At 42.5% G+C, this 27,515-nt stretch overlaps 1 protein-coding gene across 1 annotated transcript in view; it reads right to left on the minus strand.

Annotated features, from left to right (window-relative positions):
- Window positions 1-4,901: 4,901 nt before the first annotated feature.
- Window positions 4,902-27,515, minus strand: part of LOC141976812 (erythroid membrane-associated protein-like) — a 28,284-nt gene continuing 5,670 nt past the window's right edge. Inside the window, 5 exon segments of the mRNA XM_074937975.1 lie at window positions 4,902-5,467; window positions 5,470-5,505; window positions 9,464-9,490; window positions 9,595-9,615; window positions 11,396-11,422. Of these exon segments, the coding sequence (XP_074794076.1) occupies window positions 4,902-5,467; window positions 5,470-5,505; window positions 9,464-9,490; window positions 9,595-9,615; window positions 11,396-11,422 (677 nt within the window).

Here is a 27,515-nt window from a genome sequence, read left to right on the forward strand (position 1 = left end):
GCTCCCCATGCAGCCCAGGGAGACTGCAGGAGTTGAGAGCACTCAGCTGCTCTATTTCAAATTGGGAAAATTGAATCAAAACCATTTGATTTAAAAAAAATGTACTTCTGAATTTCCTTTATGTGAGAAATTTCAAATTTTCCAGTTATGTTTCCAAATCAAAATTATTTTTTTTCAAAATTTCAGAATTTACAATGGAATGGAAATTTTGAGTTTTGGCCAGCTCTGCACAAAACTGCATTCATTTTACATGGCCACTTCTACTTTCCTGAACAGTGGAACTCTAAGCTAAAATTATTTTTTGTGGAAGCAGATTGAGGGAAGAAAAGATAATTCATCTGATATTTAGTTAACCCGGGACACTTTCACCTGTCAGTGGCTGCATGGATCAAAAGCAGGCCAAGCTGTGGGTGACATAAATTCAGCACCATTCAATGACTCTTCTGAGCTATGCTGATTGTCCCAGACAAGTTTCTGATAGAAAAATGTTCCCATGAAAAAGTTAAAAAGCAAATGAGTAGTAATCTGGTCCTTTGTGGGACGGGGCTTATATAGACATGATGTAACATTCCCCAACGTGGTCTCTCTAGATCTCGGTTGGGGAATTTGTGCTTCTTCCTTTACTATTTCTGTTCAGATATTATAAAGAAATTTAGTGTCCATTAATCTCAAAGGCACTGGCACTGATTTTTGGTTTTGCCAGTGGGTGCTCTATCCCGAGAACCCGCTCCCACTCAGCTTCTTCCCCAGTGGCCCTGCCCCTACTCTGCCTTTTCCTGCCCCTGCTCTGCCCTCTCCCCCAAGTTCCTCCCACCTGCCACACACTCCTTTCTGCCCCCTACTGCCTTAAGGGCGAGTGATGGAGGAGGGGCAGAGAGGAGCAAGTGGTGGGAGCATTGGGAGAAGAGGTAGAGCAGGGGCAGAAAGAGGTGCAGCACGGGTGGGGCCATGGAGGAACAGACCCAGTGGGGACAGGGCCTCGGGGCAGAGTGCAGGCGGGTCCATGGTCCTCGGGTGCTGAGCACCCCCTATTTTTTTACCATGAGTGCTTCAGCCCTGGAGCACCCATGGAGTCGGTGCCTAAGCTCAAATGAGAACGTTTCACAAACACAAAAACCATTTAAAAGAAAAAAAATTCAACTTCAAACTCAAACTTCAAATTTGCTGTATTTTTCCCCCAGAAATGCTGACTCAATATCTACTCAGATGACAGTCATGCACCTGGTATAAAACCCTATTTAAAGAGGGAGTATTGTAGAAGTAAGGACTGAAAGTCCCTATGAGTGAGCCTTGAAGAATCAGGCCATGTAGTACAATTTATGTGTGGCTACTGCAGTACTTTTCACGCCAAAGACTTCACAAACATACCCAACACAAATATCAATTACTTCCTTGTTCAAAGAACAAAGTACAACGCTGCTAGAACAGGAATTTAACACTTCATTCACCTGAGACTACAACGGGAATTTGTGTAGACAAGCCCTGGTTAACAAAATTGTAATTTGTCTAAGACAGCAGGGTTAATACACTGACCATTACAAGAACATACCACAGTATATGTCACATCACGACCAGTAGGATGTTACCCCTTCATACTGTGCTATAGTAGCAAATTGTGTTGTCGGAGTGGATACAGTCAATCTTCCTATTTCCAGTTACCCTAAATAAGAAAAGCTGGTTTATGCAATGATCACAATATTGACATTAGTGAAAAGTAAAAGGGCTGGGCTGAGACACTAGTTTCTCCCCCCGTCATCCCCAGAGCCGGCTTTAGACAACAGCTCCTCCCCCCATCACCCCCAGGGCCAGGCTGAGACATCAGCTCCTCCCCCAACCAACTGCCATTTGCCAGCTGCCATGGAACCACCCATCCCCATGTGTCTTTGGGCTGGTTCCACCCGTTGCTCTGGTCCGGGTCCCACAGGCTGCAGGGGCCAGTTCGTACCCAGCAGCCCCTGCCCAGATACAGCCCCCACACACACTCATCCCATGCAGACCCCCGACACCATGCAACACCCCCGCATCCCCCACCATGTGGAAAGGCATTCAGACCCACTGCCCACCGCAGAGATCCCAGCCCAGAGCCAGATGCACCCTGGTCCTGATGCCAGGGACAACACTAGCCAGGGGGAGATAGACAAGGGGCAGGGCAGCTGCCGCAGTGTTACGGTGGCAGGGGCAGGAGCTGATTTTTGTGAGTGGTGGGCAGTAAGTGATTTTGGGGTGGTTGGGGGGAAGTGAGCAATTTTTGGGGTGGGAGGGGCAATGAGTGATTTTGGAGTGTGGTGGTAATGGGCAACAACTGATTTTGGGGAAGGGGCAATAAGTGATTTCTGGGGACAGGGCAGGGGACTGTGACTATCTCGTGGTGGGGGAATAAGTGTGTGTGTGTGTGTGTGTGTGTTAGGCTCCTAGAACATCACTGTAATCCAAAAAGTCAGAGTCTGGCATCCAGGATCCACATTCAACAAATGGAGGGAGGGACACGCCTTAAACTGAGATTCCCAAAAGCCCATGCACTAGGTGGCTCCTCGTTTAAACTAGCCAATGGGGGAGGCCTAGGTGAGTGATGTGCGCTAAGCCTTGCCCTCTGTCAGAGACAGGTGCCTGAAACTGGTTTCCAGTCAGGATTTATTGGTGACTCATGGGGATAAATTTTAGACAGTAGATTTTCCCTTTTTATTCTTAAAAGTCTTGTATGTTGTGAAGGCTATTTGTTTAAAAAATCCCCATGATGTAATCATGAGGGATAATAAACATATATTTGGTTTTGTTTCATTTCAAATTGAACTGTTCCATTTCTTAATAACCAGAACATCTCTAAAAAATCAAACATTTGGATTTCTATTTCTTCCACTTTCTTTCTCTTTTCCCCTTTTTTGCCACTAAATGCAATAGACTGATTTAGTGAGGTATAGGGTTTGTTTGCTTGTTTATTTTTTTCCTATGTTTTTTTTCTGCACTCTGTAACTTTGCAAAACAGCTGTCAGAAATAAGCTATTAAGAAATGAAACACTGATTCATTTTATGTTTTTTTTATTTTATCAGTTTATTTCTTCAAGAGAAAATATGTCAAATTTCACAACATGTAAAATAACTCATTTCTTCTCAGCAGTGGGTGAATGCATCCTCTTCATCAGAATTTTTGGTACTTGTGTCTCTGTTAAGCAGAATTTATCCCTATATAACCCTTCCAGGATGCACTTGCTCCCTGGTAGAGTTTCCAGTACAGCAACCAACCTTGTTCAAAATCACTCCAATTAAATGGACTAAACTGTTTCAGCTATAGTTAAATTTGGTTCTTTATGTATTTTCTTTTAATACACTTTGTTGGGAAAGGATTGGTAACAGACGGAAATCTTTATTTTAAGGCACAGAAAGGAAATGTGATTTGCCTGCCTAAATCCCTTAAATCCCTTTGGAAATCCCAATCGAATGCATTCTTCCCCAAATGCAAATACAGGTCTAGATGCTGAGCTCTATTTTGCTGCTAAGCAAGGAGGGGAGGTTAGGGTCTCTTCTTTCCCACTAAGTCTTGATTGTGTAATGCACACAACATGTATAGACAGGGGAAATGCAGGGCTGCAAAATTCCGGAGGGAATGCTGGGAGAAGGGCTGACCAAAATTTGTCCATAAAAACATTTTTTTAATAAAAAATGAACTTTTTGAAAACACAAAACATTCCATAGAAAAGGTCTGCTTTCCTAGAAAAGTTCTGATTTTTCACCAGAATGCTGAAAATATGAAAACTGAACATTTTCATCAAAAACTGAAAGATTTCCCAGTTTGTGGCCAGAAAATATTCAACCGTCAGCAGCTTTTGGATGAAATATATGTTTTTCAGAATTTTGATATTTTGGTCAAAAAATCAAATGTTTTCTGCTAAAAAATTACCAGAAATTATATGGGTTTTTTTCATCTTCACAGTCATTTTCTGCTGAAGGGGACAGATTGCTTCCTAGGACTCCCTGGTGCTCAGGGATCTAGCACTCCAAACTACACTCCTACATGGGATGCAGACTATTCCCGTCTGAATGACTGGCCCGCTGGGTTAAAAAGGGCCAGAACCATGGCAGGGGTAGAACCACCGCTGTAAAGATAGTGCTCAGTTTTGAATGTCTGCAGTAGTGCTGAGCAAATTATGCACAGAAGGTAACATATTTATATCTTTTTCTATTGGTGAATTATCTGTTAGCATTTCTCACTTTTCACAAACCTATTCACTATTCAGAGTTATTTTCCAAATAATTGCAACAAAACAATTCTTGGCTGTGAGCTATTCAATGTGAGTAACTGACATTTGATATTTGAGCTGCCCTGGTTAGAATTGTTTGGACGGATAAGCATTCTGTCTTGATTGGGTCCCGGGTTCAGCGAACCATCCCTATTCTGCAAAGCACTAGGGTTCACTAAAGTCTAAGGAACTTAAGTATAGTCTTAAATTTTGCTGAAGAGGGATGGCCTTTGCTGCATTGTGCCCTAGATGATCATATCATTTGACATCAGGTTTCTGGTGTGCATATTTGCATTTACTCATTCAAAATTTACTTTCCAACAATATTCTGTCATCTTTGCTTACACTTTATCATTTCCACTAACATTGCTGATAGTAAATTAGTTCACTAGATACCTGATGAAAGTGAACACAAAATAGACAAAAGCACAGCCCTCCTTTATTCGTTTTTTTATTCAAGTCAATATTTACTGAAAAACTATTGGTCCATTTGACCAGTTATTGTTTTTACTCAGGTCATTTCACTGGCAACTTGCCTGGGTTGGGGTTATGAAGTATCTGTTTCGGCCTTTGGGCCATCTTCAAAAATGTCAAAATTGTACCATTCCCCCTTTCTCTCAGATTCTATATTAAGTAATTAAACCCTTCCCTTTCTTCTATATTGGTTCAGGTTTCCTGGTTCCCCTTGTGTCCTCTCTCCTCAGATGGAGTGAATTTAAAATTCCCATAACTATTAGATCCAATGTTTGATTTCAGAGAGGTTAAGGGGCTGGGGACACTGACAGGGCTGATTCCTAGATATTGCTTATCACTGCCAGGATTGAAGAATGGGTACAGTTTTCCCTGAAACTCTTGAGTGATGGACACAACAGGGCACATTAGCTCTACATTATAGAATGAGATAATTCCCTCTTTCCAGTCCAGAAAAATGCCAACCACTGGGCATTTTTTATCCTCAGAGGTGATTGTGTCACTTTTCCAACTACAATGATATTGACCCTCAGACAGCCGCAAATGCCAGTATTCCTTCTCAGGAGGTTTCTCCATCTTCTCATTTTTCAGTTTCCCTCTTTCATTCTGAGTCAGCACTCCCAGCTCCCACTCTGGCTTGTCCCCCACCTCCACCTCCCAGTATTGTTTCTTCTCTGAAAATCCTTCATTTGCCACCACTATCAAATCCCTGCAGGCTTTCTTCTCTGCCATGGAAACGACCCTATTTTTATCCTTGAGAGTTTGGGATGTTTACAGTCAGAATCCAGAGTGATGTTAACTGGAGGGAGGAATGAAAATGTTCATTTCATCAGTAACTAGAGACTTAGTAACTCTCACTGAAATAAACAAATATAAAAGCTAGTGAAGAAAATTAAAGACACGGTAGAGAGACAAACAAAATATTAAATATCTCAGCAAAATGCACTACAACTGCCCAGAACAAGAGCATACGTAATATATGTATTAATATATGTAATAGCAAGGGCACATACAGCCCTGGATAGTTATAGCATGAATTAACAAACACTCCTGGTCCAAATCATCTCCTCCCATAGTAAAAGCCATGGGCCTGGAGTAAAGAAATCTCTGATCTCATAAGAACAGTCATAATGGGTCAGACCAATGGTCCATCTAGCCCAGTATCATGTCTTCTGACAGTCGCCAATGCCAGGTGCTTCAGAGGGAATGAACAGAATAGGGCAATTTTGAGTGATCCATCCCCTGTCATCAAGTCCCAGCATCTGACAGTTGGAGGTTTAGGGACACCCAGAGCATAGGGTTCCATCCCTGACCATCTTGACTAATAGTCATTGATTGACCTATCTTCCATGAACTTACCGAGCTCTTTTTTGAGCCCTTTTATAGTTTTGGCATTCACAACATCCCCTGGCAACAAGTTCCGTGGATTGACTGTGCATTGTGTGTGAAGAACTACTTCCTTTTGTTTCTTTTAAACCTGCTGCCTATTGATTTCATAGAGTGAGCCCTGGTATTTGTCTTATGTGAAGGAGTAAATGACACTTCCTTATTCACTTTCTCCACAGCAGTCACAATTTTATAGACCTTTATTATATATCCTCTTAGTCTTCTCTTTTCCATGCTGAAAAATCCCAGTCTTTTAAATCTCTCCTCACATGGAAGTTGTTCCATACTCCTGATCATTTTTGTTGCCCTTCTCTGTACCTTTTCTAATTCTAATGTATCTTTTTTGAGACGGGGTGACCAGAACTGCACATAGCATTCAAGGTGTGGGCATACCAGGCATTTATATAGTGGCATTATGATATTTTCTGTCTTATCTATCCCTTTCCTAATGGTTCCTAACATTCTGTTCGCTTTTTTAACTGCCACTGCACATTGAGGGGATGAATTCAGAAACCAATCCATAATGCCTCCAAGATCTCTTTCTTGAATGATAACAGCTAATTTAGACCCCATCATTTTATATGTATAGTTGGGACTATGTTTTCCAATGTGCATTACTTTACATTTATCAACACTGAATTTCATCTGCCATTTTATTGCCCAGTCACCCAGTTTTGTGAGATTCCTTTGTAACTCTTTGCAGGCTGCTTTGGACTTAACTGTCTTGAGTAATTTTGTACTGTCTGCAAATTTTGCCATCTCACTAGTTACCCCTTTTCCCAGATCATTTATGAATATGTTGAGCAGTACTGGTCCCAGTACATACCCCAGTACATAAACAGGGGACACCACTATTTACCTTTCTCCATTCTGAAAAATTACCATTTATTCCTACCCTTTGTTTTCTGTCTTTTAACCAGTTACTGATCTATGAGAGGACCTTCTCTCTTATCCCATGAACGTCTACTTTGCTTAATAGCCTTTGGTGAGGGACCTTTCTGAAAGTCCAAGATGTTTGTCCATTGGAAAATGCCAGTTTATCGAACTCTGAATTTTCTGCAGGAATGTAGAATTCTGCAATTCTGAGGAAATTTTGTTTTTGAAAATAAAAAAAGCTCATAAAGCACTTTCCACTTCAGCATTTTTATAATGGAATATTTTGATATTTGTCTTAAAATAATTTTCCCTTTCAAAATCTATTTCATTTTATAATGTACATTTTAACTTAAAATAAAAAACTTTTAAAAATCAAAATGAAAATGAAATATTTTATCAAAAAGGATAGGTTTCAACTAACCCAAAACAATTTTAAAAAAATTCATTTCACAGAAGATTTTTAAATATGATTCTTTCTTTACAGGACAAAACCATTACAAGACAAAACCAAATCTCTAAATGTCAGTATTTGCCATTAAAATGAAAATTTGGCTTCCTGCACAGTTCTAGTTGTACGATGTGAGAGAGATGGAAGTTTTCCGCAATGTCCTTGAAAAATTTTATCGCATTAAGTTTAAGTATCTTTGGAATCCATTGCATTATATGCAAAGATTATGTATTATTGTGGGCTGGGATTGCATGTAACCTCTACAGGGGGGAGAGTGAGGTGAACCCTGGGAAGTGTTATGAATTTCAGAGATCGGTATTGAACAATGTGCCAAGCAAGAATGGACTTTTGGGACAAACAAGTTCAAGTGGTTTGCCTGGGGAATGTCTAGGGGAAGGTGAATGGAAATTTCCCACCTCTGGCTATGCAAAAATCTAGGTTTTTGAAGCTACACCCAGAGTCAGGGACCATTTGCCTGCTGATTATCTGTTCCCAGAGACTCAGGATCAAAGCCCCCTGCTGTATAAAGGAGATTTATGGATGTGCTAGTTCTTAATTAAGGTTGTTTTGAATTTGTAACCACAGGAAAACTCCTGTGCATTTTGAATGACTGATCACCAACCAAAGCCAGAGGCAAAAGTTGGGATGACCTCTAGTAAGTTTATTAGCCTATTTGCAGGGTCTTTTTATTGTTTTAAATGTTGTCTCTGTAATGACAACCTTAAGAATAAATGTGCTTGCTTAGAAAGAGCTGTGTGGTAACTTTTGGCTGTGAGCCATTACAGCTGTTCATAGACTCTAAGGAGAAAGCAAAGCGCAGATGCTGGCCTACTCAGGCAGTCTGGCTTGCTGGGAATAACACAGTGTAGGCAGGGAACTGTGCAGTCTACAGAATCTCTTGTCAGGAGGGAGAGAGACATGGGTCTTTGGACAAGCATCTTGATGGCTGAGAAGCCAGGAGCCTTGAGAGGGTGTCCTCAAGGGACAATGGAGAGGACATAAAAGTGCAGTGGCCTTGAACTGTGACATAGGGTACCTAGAGACAGGGGCTTTCGAAAATATGAATAAAATAAATAAGCAATGCTCATGTGAATTGTGTAACAGAAAAAACAGATGTGTATTAAAGGAATGGATCACATTTCAAAAGATTCTTCAGGAAAATGTATTTAGCCATGCAACTTCCCTTGAAGTGAACGGGAGCCAAATAATGAAGGTCCCTATTCTGCTTCCATTACTCACCTGATCCATGGATACCAATAGAGTTACTCACATGTGTAATGCCAGGAGCACTGGGCCCTAAGAACTTTCTTCACAATGGCAATTCATAGTCATTCAAGATAGCAATGGAGTGTTAATGGACCAGGGAAAGAGAGTGGGAGTGACTATAGCTCAGTAGTTAGGATCTAGGAGTCCCAAGTTAAAGTCCCACATCCAATTACTATTTAATTTATAAGTGGAACAGCTACCACAGTGGAACAGCTACCTCTAACATGGGGGACCCAAGCTTGCATCCACAATCCTCAACAAGCAAAGGATGCAACTGAACCTAGGTCTCCTACCTCCAGGCTGAGTGCCCTAACCGCTAGGCTATAGCCTACAAGAGAGGCACAAGGGCCTCTCTCTTCAGCCATTTTGTGAATCTAGTCCTCCTTTCCTTTGTTTTTGTCAGAATGCCTGAACATCTAAACAAAAATTTTCAGGTTGAAATGAAACATTTTGGCTTTTTCAATGAAGTTGAAATTCTTCAGCTAACTCAACACAAATTCGTGAATAGTTTCAGTAGACTGGAAACTCCTTTTTTCAACTGTCAAACTATTTGTCCTTACTCGCTCAACTACAGTCACCAATTCTTTTATCAACAAATATTGTCCCTTTCTTCTGCAGCTAGGTGCCTAGTCAAATCCCAGTCACATTGCTCTTCAGGGCTGTTGAGCAGACATTCTTTATTCCTCCTTTCAGAACTCAGGACACCAAAAATATTTAATCAAAATATTAAACTTCTGGGAGAAAATAACCTGTGTATAATTCCAGATACAAGGCATCTTACCTGCATTGTTACGAGCCCTCCTGAAGTCTACAACAAAAAAAGAGAATTCAGAATTTCAGCTATAGCATATGGCTTATTTTACATTGAAATAATACAAGCAGTGTAATATTAAACATGGTCTTTCAACTCACCCAGCTCAGCCATGGCTTTTTCTGAAATGGAAAAAGATCGTTACATCATGCTTCTTCATTATTCCCTTGTTAATTCTGTTTTGTAGGAAATCTTTACTCCCTACATGGAATTACTCAAGTAAAATAGACTTAGGTGAGTAAGGGTCAGGTTCTAAGGCCCCAAACCTGCAAAAATCTACATCCATGCTTAATTTTAGACACCGTGAGTCCATTGTGTTAAATGGAACAACTCAGTGTGTGTACAAATTTAAGCATGTGTCTAAATCTTTGCAGAATTGGGTCTAAACATTTATCTTTTTGCCATATTAGCTGCAATAGAATATCTACTATGGTATGTTCAATGACATCCTCATACTAACTAAACTATGCAAAAACGGTGGCTAAATCTTGAAGTCCGTGTTGCATTTAAACAATGGGAATTTGCCTGAGTGAAAATAATGTAATAAGAATGAGAGTCAGATTCGTAATGATATTAAGCACCTAAAGATGCAAGTAGGTACCTAGTCGGATTTTGAAAAGAGGTTAGGTGTCTAATTCCCATTGGTTTCAATGAGAGTGAGGCACTTAGCATGATTTTCAGAAATGTCAAGGTGCCTATCTGTGTCTTTACAGAGAAAATACTTTTTTAAAATCTAGCCCTGGATTCTTTAGGATTTGACCAGCTGACTTGCATGCTTTAAAGTTCTCAGCTTTTTTGATGTATGAATATAGTGTTCTGCTTTGGTTGTTTTGCACTTGTCATAAATATAAAGGGAACGATTAAGAAGCTAGGATAACCTCGCTGGCACCTGACCAAAATGACCAATAAGGAGACAAGATACTTACAAAGCTGGAGGGGGGAGAAACAAAGGGTCTGGGTCTGTCTGTGTGATGCTTTTGCCGGGGACAGAACAGGAATGGAGTCTTAGAACTTAGTAAGTAATCTAGCTAGATATGTGTTAGATTATGATTCCTTTAAATGGCTGATAAAATAAACTGTGCTCAGTGGAATGGATATTCCTGTCTTTGTGGCTTTTTGTAACTTAAGGTTTTGCCTAGAGGGATTCTCTATGTTTTGAATCTAATTACCCTGTAAGGTATTTACCATCCTGATTTTACACAGGTGATTCTTTTTACTGTTTCTTCTATTAAAATTCTTCTTGTAAGAAACTGAATGCTTTTTTCATTGTTCTTAAGATCCAAGGGTTTGGGTCTGTGGTCACCTATGCAAATTGGTGAGGATTTTTATCAAACCTTCCCCAGGAAGGGGGTGCAAGGTTTTGGTGAGGATTTTGGGGGGAAAGATGTTTCCAAACGACTCTTTTCCAATAATAAACCCGGTTAGACGTTTGGTGGTGGCAGCGAAAGTCCAAGGGCAAAAGGTAAAATAGTTTGTACCTTGGGGAAGTTGTAACCTAAGCTGGTAAAAGTAAGCTTAGGAGGCTTTCATGCAGGTCCCCACATCTGTACCCTAGAGTTCAGAGTGGGGAAGGAACCTTGACAGCACTGCATTTCCTTCTTTATGGAAAAAGAGATAAAAAGAGCTATGTGGATTTTTTTCTAAAAGTGATGCTATAGAAATGGTTTGGGGGACGTTCTCTGGCCTATGTGATACAGGAGGTCAGACTTGATGACCACAATGATACCTTTTGGCCTTGGAATCTATCTATGAATACAGAGGAGGGAAACAAACCTGAAAAAAAATGACAAAGTTGGGGGCTGGCCACCACCAAGGGGCCAGTAGGCTGGGATGTCTCTGTTACCAGGACGATGCTAAACTAACGACTAGAGCTGGCTGAAACTATTCCAATGAAACACTTACCAAATTTCTCCTGTATTGCCTGAATTGCTACAAAGAAACACAACTGTTAACCAAAAGACAAGAGGAGTCCGCAGATGAGAGAAACTACACAGAGATTTTTAATATAATCAAAATACATTATGGAGGTAGTTTCTGGGAGTGCAGAATGCATTGATCTGCGGGTAGTGAACAAAATTTGACAGATATTTGGCTTTCACAAACACTTAGGCTATTTCTGTACTCATGGTAGTGAGTACATACATTTCACGCCAAGCTAGCACAGGTATAAATAGATATGTGGTCAGTGAGGCTCTGTTTAGGCAAGTAAAGACACACCAGAACCTTAGGATATATTCCCTACAGGGCTCTCCTCATGCCCAAGAAGTTCATCCCACGTCTGCACTGCTACTTTTAGCAGTGAAGTTGTAACACCGAAAGACCCCGGTCAGCAGCGGGCGGGATCGAACCTGGGACCTCTGCAGCTAAATGCATGAGCCTCTACTGCATGAGCTAAAAAACACATAGCTGTTAGCTAAGGCTGTAGAGCAGCCTCATTAATCTCTCTCTGTAAGTGGTCTCGGTGTCACTAGATGGGACAGAACACCACACCCAAGAGGTGTGTGGGTTACATATGTTGCCTAGCTGAGGAAGCACATCCCGAGCTTCAGAGACTTCCCAGTCGATATCCCAGATGAGCCCCTACTCGTAACACCATCAGACCCCAGTCGTCAGCAGGCAGGATTGAACCTGGGACCTCTGCAGATAAATGCATGAACTTCTAATGCATGATGTAAAAACCATACAGCTGTTAGCTAAAGCTATAGAGCAGACTCATCAATCTCTCTCTCTCTCTCTCTCGCTCTCATCTCGGTGCCACTAGATAGGACAGAACACCACACCCAGGATGTGTGTGGGTTACCAAGTGTCTCACTGCCTCCCTGCTGCCAGAACCTTTCACTGCCATGTGTAGTTACACACTGCAGTGCGGACACAGCCTGCTTTTCACTGTGGTGCGTAGCTACATGTGCCCAACACACCACCACCAGCATAGACAATGCCTTAGTTTTACGAAGGCCAGGAATTAAAACAGTGCATTCATAAGAGCAGGAAAATATGGACTTTCCGGTATTGTAGAGAAACAACATCACCTGTACTTTAGGTGAATTACCTGTACTTTAGATTAATGAAAACAATAAATCAAGAAAGAAAAAAGGTAAAGTCTCCCTGTGTGAAGATAGTGTGTTTCTTCTTTGTAACATGCTGAATTTTCCCCAAAATGCCCCCTATCCCTGTATATAAGACTCCTAGAAATTTCAAAACTCTAGCTGCTACATAGATACAGTAAATTCATCGCATTTATCTCGTTTATTTACAGTTAAGTCCTGGGGGAGAGGTTCTCTGCATTTTTGTCTGCCATGATGGTGCCTATCAACAGGGCATTTAACTCTTCCTATAGTTGGTCATTTGCTGTCTGAGATTCACCTTCTAAAGTAACATTTTCACCTACATCATCTTCAAGCCTGAATCATCTTCCTCCCCAGTAGTGATATGGCCACCCCATTTGAAGTCAAGCCCTTTCTTTGTCTCATCCCCTTTCCTTGTCTTGTGACAGTTGATCAATTCATTTCTCTACTAGCTCCACTCTTGCCTTTTCCAGCTATGTCTCTGGTCCTAGTACATTCCTGAGAACACTTTTATTCCATTTCCTTTCTGCCCCATAATATCATACAGGTGTAGGCAGAAAATCCTGGCAGACATGTGGAGCTTTATCCCTTTATGCTGTGCTGCTTTTCAGACATTCCCTTTGTAATATCTGCGCTAAGTCAAATTTAGTTGGTAAGTGAAATTTAGTAATGACTCTGCTGGAGTTTGGTCAAAGTGTTTTAGTTATTATTAGGTTCTTGAGAAGCAGAAAATAAAGTCGTCAGGTTAAATTTTCATGTTTACTGTGGGTATCAGATATAGGTGGTAAAAAAAGTTTTAAAAAGTATCGATTTTTTCCTCATTTTTTCAAAATATATCTAAACTTAAATCAAGGAATTATGATGTGATTGGAATAACAGAGACTTGGTGGGATAACTCACATGACTGGAGTACTGTCATGGATGGATATAAACTGTTCAGGAAGGACAGGCAGGGCAGAAAAGGTGGGGGAGTTGCACTGTATGTAAGGGAGCAGTATGACTGCTCAGAGCTCAAGTATGAAACTGCAGAAAAGCCTGAGTGTCTCTGGATTAAGTTTAGAAGTGTGAGCAACAAGGGTGATGTCGTGGTGAGAGTCTGCTATAGACCACCGAACCAGGGGGATGAGGCTTTCTTCCGGCAACTCACGGAAGTTACTAGATCGCACACCATGGTTCTCATGGGAGACTTCAATCACCCTGATATCTGCTGGGAGAGCAATACAGCGGTGCACAGGCAATCCAGGAAGTTTTTGGAAAATGTAGGGGACAATTTCCTGGTGCAAGTGCTGGAGGAACCAACTAGGGGCAGAACTCTTCTTGACCTGCTGCTCACAAACCGGGAAGAATTAGTAGGGGAAGCAAAAGTGGATGGGAACCTGGGATGCAGTGACCATGAAATGGTCAAGTTCAGGATCCTAACACAAGGAAGAAAGGAGAGCAGCAGAATACGGACCCTGGACTTCAGAAAAGCAGACTTTGACTCCCTCTGGGAACTGATGGGCAAGATCCCCTGGGAGAATAATATGAGGGGGAAAGGAGTCCAGGAGAGCTGGCTGTATTTTAAAGAATCCTTATTGAGGTTACAGGGACAAACCATCCCGATGTGTAGAAAGAATAGTAAATATGGCAGGTGACCAGCTTGGCTTAACAGTGAAATCCTTGCTGATCTTGAACACAAAAAAGAAGCTTACAAGAAGTGGAAGATTGGACAAATGACCAGGGAAGAGTATAAAAATATTGCTCAGGGATGCACGAGTGAAATCAGGAAGGCCAAATCACACCTGGAGTTGCAGCAAGCAAGAGATGTTAAGGGTAACAAGAAGGGTTTCTTCAGCTATGTTAGCAACAAGAAGAAAGTCAAGGAAAGTGTGGGCCCCTTACTGCATGAGGAAGGCAACCCAGTGACAGAGGATGTGGAAAAAGCTAATGTACTCAATACTTTTTTTGATTCTGTCTTCACAAACAAGGTCAGCTCCCAGACTACTGCACTGGGCAGCACAACCTGGGGAGGAGGTGACCAGCCCTCTGTGGAGAAAGAAGTGGTTCGGGACTATTTAGAAAAGCTGGATGAGCACAAGTCCATGGGGCCAGATGCGCTGCATCCGAGAGTGCTAAAGAAGTTGGTGGATATGATTGCAGAGCCATTGGCCGTTATCTTTGAAAACTCATGGCAATCAGGGAAAGTCGCAGATGACTGGAAAAAGGTTAATGTAGTGCCCATCTTTAAAAAATGGAAGAAGAAGGATCCTGGGAACCACAGGCCAGTCAGCCTCACCTCAGTCCCTGGAAAAATCATGGAGCAGGTCCTCAAGGAATCAATTCTGAAGCACTTAGAGGAGAGGAAAGTGATCAGGAACAGTCAGCATGGATTCACCAAGGGCAAGTCATGCCTGACTAATCTAATTGCCTTCTATGAAGAGATAACTGGCTCTGTGGAGGAGGGGAAAGTGGTGGACATGTTGTTCCTTGACTTTAGCAAAGCTTTTGACACGGTCTCCCACAATATTCTTGCAGGCAAGTTAAAGAAGTATGGACTGGATGAATGGACTATAAGGTGGATAGAAAGTTGGCTAGATTGTCGGGCTCAATGGGTAGTGATCAATGGCTCCATGTCTAGTTGGCAGCCGATATCAAGTGGAGTGCCCAAGGGTCGGTCCTGGGGCTGGTTTTGTTCAATATCTTCATAAATGATCTGGAGGATGGTGTGGATTGCACCCTCAGCAAGTTTGCAGATGACACTAAACTGGGAGGAGAGGTAGATACGCTGGAGGGTAGGGATAGGATACAGAGGGACCTAGACAAATTGGAGGATTGGGCCAAAAGAAATCTGATGAGGTTCAATAAGGACAAGTGCAGAGTCCTGCACTTAGGACGGAAGAATCCCATGCACCACTACGGACTAGGGACCGAATCCCTCGGCAGCAGTTCTGCAGAAAAGGACCTAGGGGATACAGTGGATGAGAAGCTGGATATGGATATGTGCCCTTGTTGCCAAGAAGGCCAATGGCATTTTGGGATGTGTTTGTAGGGGCATTTACCAGCAGATCGAGGGACGTGATCGTTCCCCTCTATTCGACATTGGTGAGGCCTCATCTGGAGTACTGTGTCCAGTTTTGGGCCCCACACTACAAGAAGGATGTGGAAAAATTGGAAAGAGTCCAGTGGAGGGCAACAAAAATGATTAGGGGTCTGGAACACATGACTTTTGAGGAGAGGCTGAGGGAACTGGGATTGTTTAGTCTGCAGAAGAGAAGAATGAGGGGGGATTTGATAGCTGCTTTCAACTACCTGAAAGGGGGTTCCAAAGAGGATGGATCTACACTATTCTCAGTGGTAGCTGATGACAGAACAAGGAGTAATGGTCTCAAGTTGCAGTGGAGGAGGTTTAGGTTGGATATTAGGAAAAACTTTCACTTGGTGTCAAGGTTCCTTCCCCACTCTGAACTCTAGGATACAGATGTGGGGACCTGCATGAAAACCTCCTAAGCTTACTTTTACCAGCTTAGGTTAAAACTTACCCAAAGTACAAATTATTTTATCCTTTGCCCTTGGATTTCCACTGCCACCACCAAACTTTATCTGGGTTCCTGAAAAAATTGAGTTTGGACACATCTTTCCCCCCAAAATCCTCCCAACCTTTGCACCCCACTTCCTGGGGAAGGTTTGGTAAAAATGCTCACCAATTTGCATAGGTGACCACAGACCCAAACCCTTGGATCTTAGAACAATGAAAAAAGCATTCAGTTTTCTTACAAGAAGACTTTCAATAGAAGTAAAGGAATCACCTCTGTAAAATCAGGATGGTAGATACCTTACAGGGGAATTAGATTCAAAACATAGAGAATCCCTCTAGGCAAAACCTTAAGTTACAAAAAAGACACACAGACAGGAATATTCCTTCTATTCAGCATAGCTATTTTCTCAGCCATTTAAAGAAATCATAATCTAACACATACCTAGCTAGATTACTTACTAAGTTCTAAGACTCCATTCCTGTTCTGTCCCCAGCAAAAGCCTCACCCAGACAGACACAGACCACTTTGATGAGCTCCCTCTTCCCAGCTTTTGAAAGTATCTTGTCTCCTCATTGGTCATTTTGGTCAGGTGCCAGCGAGGTTGCCTTTAGCTTCTTAATCCTTTACAGGTGAGAGGATTTTTCCTCTGGCCAGGAGGGATTTTAAAGGGGTTTACCCTTCCCTTTATATTTATGACACTAGGAGGATGGTGAAGCACTGGAATGCATTACCTAGGGAGGTGGTGGAATCTCCTTCCTTAGAAGTTTTTAAGGTCAGGCTTGACAAAGCCCTGGCTGGGATGATTTAGTTAGGGGTTGGTCCTGCTTTGAGCAGGGGGTTGGACTAGATGACCTCCTGAGGTCCCTTCCAACCCTGATATTCTATGATTCTATGAAATGAATTTTTTTTATTGTTGAAAATCTCAATTGATCTCAACAGGATTGGTTGAAACCCCCTTCCTCCACCAAATACATTTTTGATGAACATTTTCATCAGCATTTTTCTTCATAAAACCCACAGCATTCTGAAAATTTTATCCATCTCTCGTATAATCATTTGTGTATAATAAGCTTATTTTGTTAGTTTGTAGGGTTGCTTTAGCCATTCTTGTCCCAGGATATTAAAGAGACAAGGTGGGTGAGGTAATATCTTTTACTGGACCGACTTCTCTTGGTGAGACAAGCTTTTGAGCTTACACAGAGCTCTTGTCTCTTTCACCAACAGAAGAAGGTCCAAAAAAAGTTAGTTACCCACCTTGTATCTATTTTGTTAGAACAGCCAGCTCAAAACAAGCACCCATGCTGAAGACTGAAAGAAATCTCTCGAGTTTTAAATATTAAGTCGTAAGAGATGGAATTACCTTGTTGAGAGTTTTGGTGCTCAGTCTCTGCAAAATAAAGAAACAGAAGAGATAATCTCAAAATAATAGGCAGGGGTTAGATTTTCATTTGCCAGACCCCACACTAAGCAATATTACAGTGTGAACATTTTATCTGAGATTTGCAAAGGTGCCTTAGGAATCTGAACATCCAATTTCTATTAAAATTAAATCAGGCATCCAAACAGCACAGGCAGCTTTGAAAATCTTGGCTTTCGGATTCATAGCTGTATGCCTTTAAGCATGACAATCTCCTGATTTTTTTCTAACATTTGCAAACAATACACACATATGGGGTTTAACAAGCTTTTGCAGAGAAAAATGAAATAAAATGTTCCTTTAGAAATAGTGTCCTGACAGTTCTCACAGTTTATTTGCTTATGGTTCCTCTAGCTACACAACCATAGTCACCACAAACTCCTTTATTCCACCCAGACACACACAGCAGCCTCAAAACAGCTCAGATCTAGGCCTGTTTTGACTCATTTCCCAAACCCATCATATCTGAATACATCTAGGTCAAAAGAAGCCAGTGGAACTGCTCAGATCCATCAGCTGCTTCCCTCTCCCAGTGCTAAGGGGGAAGCTGCAGTCTCTGAAAATGTGGGTTTCAGCCTTTTCTGTGTCTTCTCCCACTCTGTCCTCACTCCTATTATTAGTTAGTGGAGCTGGGTGGGAAATCCTGTGAGAATTTTCAAGGCTTTAAAAACTTTCCCATTCTATTGGGTTGAAACTCTAGCCCTGTTGGGATTACACACACACACACACACACACACACCCTGAGGTAGCCAATGGCATAGTGGTTAGGGTCCTCTGCTAGGATGCAACAAATGCAGCTTCTAGTCTGTGTTCTGCCTACTTCATACCAGATGAATGTCCTAACCACCAACCTATTGACAGTGGGATCTCTCTGGGGTTTCGACCAGAGAATGCATCTTGGACCTGAAAAACTTCTCTCAACTAAAGCTTTGTTAAATGCAACAGGTGGTAGAGGTGAGATGTTCAAAAATGTCTATGGTCCAATGGGAGTTAGGAGCCTAAACACCTTTGAGGATCTGGGCCTGAGCGATTTAGGAGCGTAACTCTCAAGGGAAGTCAGTGGGGCTTGTGCTCCTAACTCCCTTGGATCATCTTTGAAAATCCAGGGCTGAGTGCCCAGCTCCCTTGGGCTCCTTTGAAAAAACCTTTGAATGGAACAACTGTCTCACTCTTAACTGCAGCCTCTGTACCATGACATTATAATATTTGGAATTGGACTTGTTGACAGTTCTCCTGGCAAAGCATACACTTACCCAGAGCAGAAAATAATTAGTTGAGCTAAAATACACTCTTACCCAGTTCTTTTCTGAGAAGCCTTGTTTCTGAAAGAAAACATATTTCAGAATTACAGCGGGAAACACACATTAAAATACTCTAGTTCTGAGGCTTTTATCAGATGCCTCCAAGCTTTCTATTTAGAACAAAGTAAATTAAATGTTATGGATCTTTTAGTTCCATCTGGACAGGCAGTGGTTGAATTTAACACCATAAGTCAGATTTTCAGCTGACGTAAATCTGTATAGGTCCAGTGTTGGAGTAAATCAGCATAGCTCCACAATGAAGCTTCACCAGTTTACACTAATTGAGGATCTGATCCCTTAAGGGAAGGGAGACCTCTCTAACATTCAAAACCCTTTGTCCTTTTCCCCCATTTGATGGCAGCTCAATACTGACAACGATCCCAACTCTTGGGACTTGGACTAATGAATTTTTCTTCCAAACCATGTAACATTCAGAAATTTGTATACAGTAGTTAGATCCAATAGATAGAAAAATGGATGCCAAAGATAGATAGAATCATAGAATCATAGAATCATAGAATACCAGGGTTGGAAGGGACCTCAGGAGGTCATCTAGTCCAACCCCCTGCTCAAAGCAGGACCAATCCCCAATCAAATCATCCCAGCCAGGGCTTTGTCAAGCCTGACCTTAAAAACTTCTAAGGAAGGAGATTCTACCACCTCCCTAGGTAACGCATTCCAGTGTTTCACCACCCTCCTAGTGAAAAAGTTTTTCATAATATCCAACCTAAACCTCCCCCACTGCAACTTCAGACCATTACTCCTTGTCCTGTCCTCTTCTACCACTGAGAATAGTCTAGAACCATCCTCTCTGGAACTACCTCTCAGGTAGTTGAAAGCAGCTATCAAATCCCCCCTCATTCTTCTCTTCTGCAGACTAAACAATCCCAGTTCCCTCAGCATCTCCTCAAAAATGATTAGGGGTCTAGAGCACATGACTTATGAGGAGAGGCTGAGGGAGCTGGGATTGTTTAGTCTGCAGAAGAGAAGAATGAGGGGGGATTTGATAGCTGCTTTCAACTACCTGAAAGGGGGTTCCAAAGAGGATGGCTCTAGACTGTTCTCAATGGTAGCAGATGACAGAACGAGGAGTAATGGTCTCAAGTTGCAATGGGGGAGGTTTAGCTTGGATATTAGGAAAAACTTTTTCACTAAGAGGGTGGTGAAACACTGGAATGCGTTACCTAGGGAGGTGGTAGAATCTCCTTCCTTAGAGGTTTTTAAGGTCAGGCTTGACAAAGCCCTGGCTGGGATGATTTAACTGGGAATTGGTCCTGCTTCGAGCAGGGGGTTGGACTAGATGACCTTCTGGGGTCCCTTCCAACCCTGATATTCTATAATTCTATGATTCTATGATAAGTCATGTGTTCCAGACCCCTAATCATTTTTGTTGCCTTTCGCTGGACTCCCTCCAATTTATCCACATCCTTCTTGTAGTGTGGGGCCCAAAACTGGACACAGTACTCCAGATGAGGCCTCACCAATGTCGAATAGAGGGGAACGATCACATCCCTCGATCTGCTCGCTATGCCCCTACTTATACATCCCAAAATGCCATTGGCCTTCTTGGCAACAAGGGCACACTGCTGACTCATATCCAGCTTCTCGTCCACTGTAACCCCTAGGTCCTTTTCCGCAGAACTGCTGCCGAGCCATTCGGTCCCTAGTCTGTAGCTGTGCATTGGGTTCTTCCGTCCTAAGTGCAGGACCCTGCACTTATCCTTATTGAACCTCATCAGATTTCTTTTGGCCCAATCCTCCAATTTGTCTAGGTCCCTCTGTATCCTATCCCTGACCTCCAGTGTATCTACCACTCCTCCCAGTTTAGTATCATCCGCAAATTTGCTGAGAGTGCAATCCACACCATCCTCCAGATCATTTATGAAGATATTGAACAAAACCGGCCCCAGGACCGACCCCTGGGGCACTCCACTTGACACCGGCTGCCAACTAGACATGGAGCCATTGATCACTACCCGTTGAGCCCGACAATCTAGCCAACTTTCTACCCACCTTATAGTGCATTCATCCAGCCCATACTTCTTTAACTTGCTGACAAGAATACTGTGGGAGACCGTGTCAAAAGCTTTGCTAAAGTCAAGAAACAATACATTCACTGCTTTCCCTTCATCCACAGAACCAGTAATCTCATTATAGAAGGCGATTAGATTAGTCAGGCATGACCTACCTTTCGTGAATCCATGCTGGCTGTTCCTGATCACTTTCCTCTCGTGTAAGTGCTTCAGGATTGATTCCTTGAGGACCTGCTCCATGATTTTTCCGGGGACTGAGGTGAGGCTGACTGGCCTGTAGTTCCCAGGATCCTCCTTCTTCCCTTTTTTAAAGATGGGCACTACATTAGCCTTTTTCCAGTCATCAGGGACTTCCCCCGTTCGCCACGAGTTTTCAAAGATAATGGCCAATGCTCTGCAATCACATCCGCCAATTCCTTTAGCACTCTCGGATGCAACTCGTCCGGCCCCATGGACTTGTGCACGTCCAGCTTTTCTAAATAGTCCCTAACCACCTCTTTCTCCACAGAGGGCTGGCCATCTACTCCCCATGTTGTGATGCCCAGCGCAGCAGTCTGGGAGCTGTCCTTGTTAGTGAAGACAGAGGCAAAAAAAGCATTGAGCACATTAGCTTTTTCCACATCCTCTGTCACTGGGTTGCCTCCCTCATTCAGTAAGGGGCCCACACTTTCCTTGGCTTTCTTCTTGTTGCCAACATACCTGAAGAAACCCTTCTTGTTACTCTTGATAGATAGATAATGACCAGAGACAGATGTCAGAGCTGGTCTCATGCCAGCAGGTCATATTTGTAAACAATTCACAAATACTAGGAGTCTGGTTCAATTTGACCATATTTAAAACTTTCGTATTTGTGACTAAGCAAAGCTTCAGAGGTGGCCAGCACCATTCAATCAACTATATGAATTCAGCATCAAACATGTATTTTATGCAATCAAGCTTTTTAGAATTCTTTACTTAACAAGTCTGCAAATAGAAACAAAACAGTGTGACTTGAGTGGACACGACTGAAATACTGACAGGTTTCAGAGTAGCAGCCGTGTTAGTCTGTATTCGCAAAAAGAAAAGGAGTGGTTAGTCTCTAAGGTGCCACTAGTACTCCTTTTCCTTTTAGCTGAAATACTGTATGCCAAACACCCAATGCTAGGTAAAGGACTTTCATAGACTGCCAGTTCTTCACTGGGAATATCTGGCAACTGTTTTCACATACAGTAGAGCCTCAGTTTTACAACCACCAATTTTATGAATGACTAGTTACACAAACCATTTTTCCTGATGGAGAAAAAAAATCACAGAACAAATGTGATGTTAATGAGGAACAAATCTACTTTCCTTCATATCCTGATGTTTTATGTACCCTGAAAATTGCTTTCTAGTGGTGTGAAGGTCAAATAGAAAGCATTGAAGTACCCCATACTGCAACTTATGCACTGGACCTATTGTCATTTTGACATGTTCCATTTTATTAACTTTTTGATTTTATGAACTCTTCAATCCCTGATTAGTTTGTAAAACAGGGGGTTTGATTTATCAGGTATATTCACAAAAATCAGAACCTGTTGATGAGTAATTCCTTGATTTTAGCATTTGTCAAATACTATTTTTCACCAGATCTGATAGATGTAGAGAAATATTATTGAAAGGATACATAACATATGTTATAGTTACTGTCTTCGATGGCTTTCTTGTCATTTACTGCACACAGAGAGAGAAATATATTACAAACCCAGAGATAATTATTAGTGCATTAACAGCTAGTTTCAAAAGGTATATAAATATTACATTAAAATGATGTTAAAAGAAAGTTCAGGTTGCAAAATCAAGCACTCAGAAGTTAGGAAATTCTGGAATTAAGGCTGCTGGAACAACCTTAATTCAACCTCCTTTGTGCATGTGACCTATGAGGAAAGGTTGAAAGAATGGGATGTGTTTACAGAAGAGAAGGCTGTCAGGATAACAGTCTGTAAAAGGTTGTTATAAAGTGAATGGTGATCAATTGTTGTCCATATCCACAGAGGGTAGAACAGGGAAGAATCGCCTTAGTTTTCAGAAAGGGAGATTTAGTCTAGATATTAGGAATGACTTTCTAACTCAGCACTGGAACAGGTCACCAAGGGAGGTTGTGGGACAGGTTAGACAAACACTTTTCAGGGATGGTTTAAGTAAACTTGATCCTGTCTCAGTATGGGGGTTGGAGTAGATGACCTCTAAAGATCCCTTCCAGGCCTACATTTCTACAATTCTATGCATTATGATACGTTTTGAGGACAACATATAATTTCTGCAAAATTTTTGTTTAGTCAGAAAAAAAAGTTTGGACAGAAAAAATTTGACCAACCCTAACGTGGACAATGTCATACTAGAGAGTGTGTCCCATGGAAATCTCTCTTCCCATTCATGGTAGCACAGACTGCCCCTCTCATGAACGGTCAAATAATACCCCTGTGCAACTTCAACATTGGAAAGTACTATTAGGGAGGTATTTCATGTGTTTAATCTGTCTTTTAATACAGTTTAGCAGCTAGGAACAAGCAGGAAAGTCAGCTAGCCTGTTCTCTATGGACCATCAACAAGTGCCCTGCAACATTAGCAGAATCCAGTTTTGGAACTGCTGCTAGAAGTTATTTTAAGACAAATGTTAAACTTTCAGGGCCCACCACTGCAAACTGAGAGTAATCAACAACATAAAAAACAGGTGTAAGAGGAGAATGAACCCCAGGGTTTGTACTGTGCAACTAACTAGTAATGCTTAATACTTACACAATACTTGGAGATGAGTAAATATTATATTTATTGGGACTTACCAGCCTGAGCAGTTGTTTCATTGTTTTCTGAAAAAGTAATTAAATAAATAAAACAATGCTTTTTTTAAAAGGAGACAATTTAACTTCATATTATGGCTCTGTGTGCTTCACAGCAGTCATATTTCATAGACCGCACAGGACTGGAAATGTGTGATTTTTCAAGTAACCATCACACAAGTCAGATCTGATCCACACTGACAGTTAAAACTAGTGCTCCAGAAAAATGGGCAACTCACGAAGGCAGTGATGAATGCAGTAGCTGTTTGGTCAGCTAGGTGAAAGCAGTGTTTCCACTCAGCCCATTTCCTAGTGCACAAAGCCCTGTTCAGTGTCACAAGTTCTGAAGAATGGTTGGGATTTACGATATAGCAACAGGTAATACATATGTTGTAGTTGTGTTTTTTCCTTTCCTACATATTGTTCGACATCTATGTGCCATGAGACTGTCTGTAACTGTCTGTTCTCATGTATTATCATTGTCTAAATGTAATAAAAATAAAGTAAAAAACCCAGCATGGTGGTCAAGGTCATCTGCCATTTTGTGATGCCAGGAGCCTGGTGGTAGAGAGGCTAATAGCAGAACTCTTACACTTGTTACTACATGAAGGGTTAGATTCACAAAGGGACTTTGGCGCTAACTGCCACTTTAGGCACCATAAACCCAGAATCTGGCTCCAGTGGGATTCATTAAACCCCTGCTCAGCTGCCTCCAAACCCTGTTGGCACCTAAACTCACTCGGCACTTAAATTTTTGCAGTCAAACTTCCCTCAGCACCAGGGAAAGATAGATGTTCCTCTGCCTACCTTGCATACAAGACCCGATCTGGTAAGCATGTTCAGAGCTAACCTCTTGGATCAGGCCCTCTCACCTGGGATCTGGGAGACCCCTTACTCAAGCCCGGTCCCCCTGCCTCCACATGGGGGGGAAATGGGATTTAAACAGGGTTCTGCTACCTCTCAAGTGAATGCCCTAACCAGTGGGCTATGGGAAATCCCAAGATGGGGCACACTCAATCTCTCCCGCTGAACCTGTTCCACTTTGGATAAAAAATAATAAAAAAGTCATTGGAGTGGGGAGAACTCATCCTTGGGTCTCCCATTGCTCCAGTGAGTATGCGCACCACCAGGCTACAGAGTCATTCTCATGCTTGCTTTATCTCTCTGGCCCAATGATTCTTTCATTTTTTAGTCTACAGTGTAAGAGCTTCAACAGGAAAGACTGAGAAAGGCTCACATCACAATATCCTATAGCTCAGTAGTTAGGGCATTTACTGGAGAGGTGGCAAATCCCTTATTCCCCATCTGGTGTCAGGGGGACTTAAATCATGGCTCTCCAATATCCCATATGAGTACCATAGCCACTGGTCTAAAAGTTACAATGGAGCTCCTCCCTACAGCTTATTGCTAACATGGCGAAGGCACATGACAGCCTGAAAGAGCTTGGAGCTGAGAATGATAAGTAGAGATAGGTGCCTCCCTGAAGCTTGTATTTAGGCATTTATCTCCAAGTGAATGAGGGAGGCAACCTAGTGACAGAGGATGTGGAAAAATCTAATGTACTCAATGCTTTTTTTGCCTCTGTCTTCATGAACAAGGTCAGCTCCCAGACTACTGCACTGGGCAGCACAGCATGGGGAGGAGGTGACCAGCCCTCTGTGGAGAAAGAAGTGGTTCGGGACTATTTAGAAAAGCTGGACAAGCACAAGTCCATGGGGCCGGATGCGCTGCATCTGAGAGTGCTAAAGGAGTTGGCGGATGTGATTGCAGAGCCATTGGCCGTTATCTTTGAAAACTCATGGCGATTGGGGGAGGTCCCAGATGACTGGAAAAAGGCTAATGTAGTGCCCATCTTTAAAAAAGGGAAGAAGGAGGATCCTGGGAACTACAGGCCAGTCAGCCTCACCTCAGTCCCTGGAAAAATCATGGAGCAGGTCCTCACGGTATCAATTCTGAAGCACTTAGAGGAGAGGAAAGTGATCAGGAACAGTCAGCATGGATTCCACAAGGGCAAGTCATGCCTGACTAATCTAATTGCCTTCTATGACGAGATAACTGGCTCTGGAGGAGGGGAAACCAGTGGACGTGTTGTTCCTTGACTTCAGCAAAGCTTTTGACATGGTCTCCCACAGTATTCTTGCCAGCAAGTTAAAGACGTATGGGCTGAATGAATGGACTATAAGATGGATAGAAAGCTGTCTAGATCGTCGGGCTCAACGGGTAGTGATCAATGACTCCATGCCTACTTGGCAGCCGGTATCAAGCAGAGTGCCCCAAGGGTCGGTCCTGGGGCTGGTTTTGTTCAAAATCTACATAAATGATCTGGAGAATAGTGTGGACTGCACCCTCAGCATGTTTGCAAATGACATTAAACTGGGAGGAGAGGTAGATACGCTGGAGGGTAGAGATAGGATACAGAGGGCCCTATACAAATTAGAGGATTGGGCCAAAAGAAATCTGATGAGGTTCAACAAGGACAAGTGCAGAGTCCTGCACTTAGGACGGAAGAATCCCATGCACCGCTGCAGACTACGGACCGAATGGCTCGGCAGCAGTTCTGCAGAAAACGACTTAGGGGTTACAGTGGACGAGAAGCTGGATATGAGTCAACAGTGTGCCCTTGTTGCCAAGAAGGCCAATAGCATTTTGGGATGTATACGTAGGGGCATTGCCAGCAGATCGAGGGACGTGACCGTTTCCCTCTATTCGACATTGGTGAGGCCTCATCTGGAGTACTGAGTCCAGTTTTGGGCCCCACATTACAAGAAGAATGTGGAAAAACTGGAAAGAGTCCAGCGGAGGGCAACAAAAATGATTAGGGGACTGGATCACATGACTTATGAGGAGAGGCTGAGGGAACTGGGATTGTTTAGTCTGCAGAAGAGAAGAATGAGGGGGGATTTGATAGCTGCTTTCAACTACCTGAAAGGGGGTTCCAAAGAGGATGGATCTACACTGTTCTCAGTGGTAGCTGATGACAGAACAAGGAGTAATGGTCTCAAGTTGCAGTGGGGGAGGTTTAGGTTGGATATTAGGAAAAACTTTTTCACTAGGAGAGTGGTGAAACACTGGAATGCGTTACCTAGGGAGGTGGTGAAATCTCCATCCTTAGAAGTTTTTAAGGTCAGGCTTGACAAAGCCCTGGCTGGGATGATTTAGTTGGGGATTGGTCCTGCTTTGAGCAGGGGGTTGGACTAGATGACCTCCTGAGGTCCCTTCCAACCTTGATATTCTGGCCTTCTTGGCAACAACGGCACACTGTTGACTCATATCCAGCTTCTCGTCCACTGTCACCCCTAGGTCCTTTTCTGCAGAACTGCTGCCAAGCCATTCGGTCCCTAGTCTGTAGCGGTGCATGGGATTCTTCCGTCCTAAGTGCAGGACTCTGCACTTGTCCTTGTTGAACCTCATCAAATTTCTTTTGGCCCAATCCTCTGATTTGTTTAGGTTCCTCTGTATCCTATCCCTACCCTCCAGCATATCTACCACTCCTCCCAGTTTAGTGTCATCTGCAAACTTGCTGAGGGTGCAATCCACACCATCCTCCAGATCATTAACGAAGATATTGAACAAAACCGGCCTCAGGACCCACCCTTGGGGCATTCTGCTTGATACCAGCTGCCAACTAGACATGGAACCATTGATCACTACCCGTTGAGCCCGACAATCTAGCCAGCTTTCTATCCACCTTATAGTCCATTCATCCAGCCCATGCTTCTTTAACTTGCTGGCAAGTTATGGGTTTAAAGATTAAGAATTAGCATGAGGCCTAACAGGCCTCGTTGTTAGCGAGGGCTAGCCTATGTCCTTGACCAGAGGTGATGGAATTTAGTAATATGTGCTTGGCACATGTTAAATAAACTGCAAAGGAACAAGTATACCACAAGATTGTA

This window comes from Natator depressus, chromosome 23 (genome assembly GCF_965152275.1).
Source record: "Natator depressus isolate rNatDep1 chromosome 23, rNatDep2.hap1, whole genome shotgun sequence".
In the NCBI taxonomy this organism is placed as follows: Eukaryota; Metazoa; Chordata; order Testudines; family Cheloniidae; genus Natator; species Natator depressus.